A 2,899-nucleotide genomic window follows, 5' to 3' on the forward strand; every position below is an offset into this window, starting at 1 on the left:
GGAGGAAGTGGCGGTTAATGCAGCTCCACACCTTTCCGGTGTAGCAGCAGCACTGCGACCAGCTCGACTTAAAGGAGAAAGACGAGAGCTGGGTGTAGTAATCAAGACAGGAGGGGGAGATAGGAGGTAAATGTATTATATTTTAATTAAATGTTCAGTTCAGAAAGGTGTACGCCAAATATTTTGTCACTGTCGCGCGTATTTTTGTACCCAGATATGATTAGTTTGTAACTACCGTTATCTGGTTAGCTTAAGGCTAGCTAGCTAGCGGATGTTAGCTCTCTTTAGCAGCCATGAGCGGTAGCTTGCTAATTTGGCATGTCTGAAACCTCCTCCTAAATCTCTTTTCAGGGGGTTAAGAAGTGGAGTTTCATGAGTGGATACATGTGTTGCTGAGGATTTTTCACCCCCGAAGACCTCCCTTCCAGCGTGTTAAAGCTACCCGGCGCGACGCTTGATGGACTAGCCGCAGAAAGCTGCTTTTCTCCGGTAGCGGCGAAGAGAACAAGGGCGCACCCGATGTGGAGGACCGGACACCAGAAGGAACTCACAAGTAACGTTACCGAGGCTTTTCCGGGGCCTGATAGACAAACCGTGTCTACTCTCCGCAGTTTTTGATCGCCTGTCTTTATCACGCAGCTTTAATGTTGATTTGGGGCAACAAAATGAACGTCCTGCAACAGCTGCTGCCAAGTTCCTAGTCTAGCCGTGCCATGTTGTGTATAGGCCCCGCAAACATTGTGATCCTCTGAACATTAATGCCCCAGCACTTCACAGGACGCACAGACTTTCAAGCAGCAAAACGCATTTAAAAAATACTGTTTGTCAGGTTTTAACATGAGTGTGCGTTTTTTACCTTTCCCCCCATATGCTCTTTACTGAGTCATGTTATCACAAGTAAACCCCTAAAGTGAAGCTTTAGTCTAAAGTGAATAATCATCAGCACGGTATCAGACATTTTTTCTCGTTAGGAATAAAAGTATTTATGCACAATAGTTCAAAATGGGGAAAGTGCTGTCGAAAATATTTGGCAACAAGGAGATGAGAATATTAATGCTTGGACTTGATGCTGCTGGAAAGACAACAATCCTTTACAAACTGAAACTCGGACAGTCTGTCACCACAATCCCCACAGTCGGCTTCAATGTGGAGACTGTCACCTACAAAAATGTCAAGTTCAACGTCTGGGATGTTGGAGGGCAAGATAAGATTCGCCCTCTGTGGCGACACTACTACACGGGCACCCAAGGGTTAATTTTCGTGGTGGATTGTGCGGACAGGGATCGCATCGACGAGGCAAGACAGGAACTTCACCGCATCATTAATGACCGGGAGATGAGGGATGCCATCATCTTGATATTCGCCAATAAGCAAGACCTTCCGGATGCCATGAAGCCGCATGAAATCCAAGAGAAGCTCGGATTGACCCGCATCAGAGATAGGAATTGGTATGTTCAGCCCTCCTGTGCGACCACAGGTGATGGACTGTATGAGGGCTTGACATGGCTAACCTCAAATTACAAATCTTAATGATTGAGTGCTGACTGTTTTAGGTCAAAACAATAATAACGTTGCAAGTAACAAATAACTTCTCAAAATGAGTATGGTTAAGAAAAAGTTGATTATCTCCCATTTATTTTTTAATACTACGTTTACCCCATGACTAATTTATCTTTAACTGGGTTTGCTGGCTTAAAGTTTGCTTGTACTCTGTAGCAGGCCTATATCACTTTCATTATCTCGGGGCTTGCTTGATGAATATTGAATTAATTGGTTCTAATGTTAAAGCCACAGAGATCACCACCTTTGCCTATTCTTTCCCCGGTTTTGTATGATTTTTCCAATGAAGCTGAAGTTTTTAATCTTCATTCTTGGATTAAAACTTGTTTCAAGGTTCTTTAGTCTCAGTTGCATTGAAACTTGGATCTTTTTTTTCTTCTTAGTTGAGGTCTTTAATGTCATGTAGCATATTTGAAGGACTTTGACATTTGTTTTAACACAGTACTGTGATGAAAAGTATTTCTTCTCAGTGGTATTGACTGCTGTAAGGGGACAGGGGAAACGCCATTAGTTACATTTCATTGTCATCAGTCTTTACAGCAGAGAAGCAAAATTTCTTGAGACATGTTTTGTTACCCTTCCCAATCCCCTTATGTGGGCTATTTAGTTTACTGATTCACCTTTGTCTTGATGCATAATTGTGCTGAATATTCAACAAATAGGCCTACAGTAACTCTTAAACATGCTTGTCAGGATGCATTTTTGATTCTTGGGTAACACATAGTCGGTTGACTCAATCTTTCCAAAGGAATGTCATTCAGCTCTGAGCTCTCTCAATCTGAAACCACAGTTGATTAGTCTCAGTATTGGGACATTATATGATAGCCTATATCTGTAGCATGAGTACGAAAGTACAGTAACCCTACATCAGAGACCATCTGTCGTGCAGTCAGAGGGAGCCGTTTACTGGTGAAATGTTGAAGAAAACCTGTGGTGCAGCTCTTACTCTTATTTTGACTGGGGGAACCATGCACAGAACAATGTCATTGTAATGTCTTATTAAAAAAGTGATTTAAAATCTGTCTGTTTTATGTTTTTTTTTATTTTAGGGATTAAAGGCAGTTAGCAGGATCAGGCCTGTCAGTGTTCAAACCATTTTAAGAGTGGCAGAGTTTTATTTGTGAGAAGCTATTTTAAAAAAATCTATGGGAAAGTTTCAAGAATGCTCTTAGTTCAAAGTAGACCCAGTGTTAAAATTCTCTTTTTGGTTGAAGTGCTATTGGGCATATTCTTCATAAAGGGTTTATGTCTACCCTCAGACTAAGTTGCTGGTCTCAGTTCCCTTGCCAGTAAATGGGGAAAAACAGGAAGTCCATCTGCTGGTCTTTTTGGAACAACA

At 41.7% G+C, this 2,899-nt stretch overlaps 1 protein-coding gene across 1 annotated transcript; it reads left to right on the plus strand.

Annotated features, from left to right (window-relative positions):
• Positions 1 to 2,580, plus strand: LOC310954504 (ADP-ribosylation factor 6). The gene is made up of 2 exons (XM_083923981.1): positions 1 to 126; positions 352 to 2,580. Exon 2 carries the CDS (start codon positions 1,003 to 1,005, stop codon positions 1,528 to 1,530), a length of 528 nt encoding a protein of 175 aa, XP_083780107.1. The 5' UTR covers positions 1 to 126; positions 352 to 1,002; the 3' UTR covers positions 1,531 to 2,580.
• Positions 2,581 to 2,899: the final 319 nt, after the last annotated feature.

The sequence above is a fragment of the Echiichthys vipera genome, assembly GCF_963691815.1.
Source record: "Echiichthys vipera genome assembly, chromosome: 12".
NCBI lineage: Eukaryota > Metazoa > Chordata > Actinopteri > Perciformes > Trachinidae > Echiichthys > Echiichthys vipera.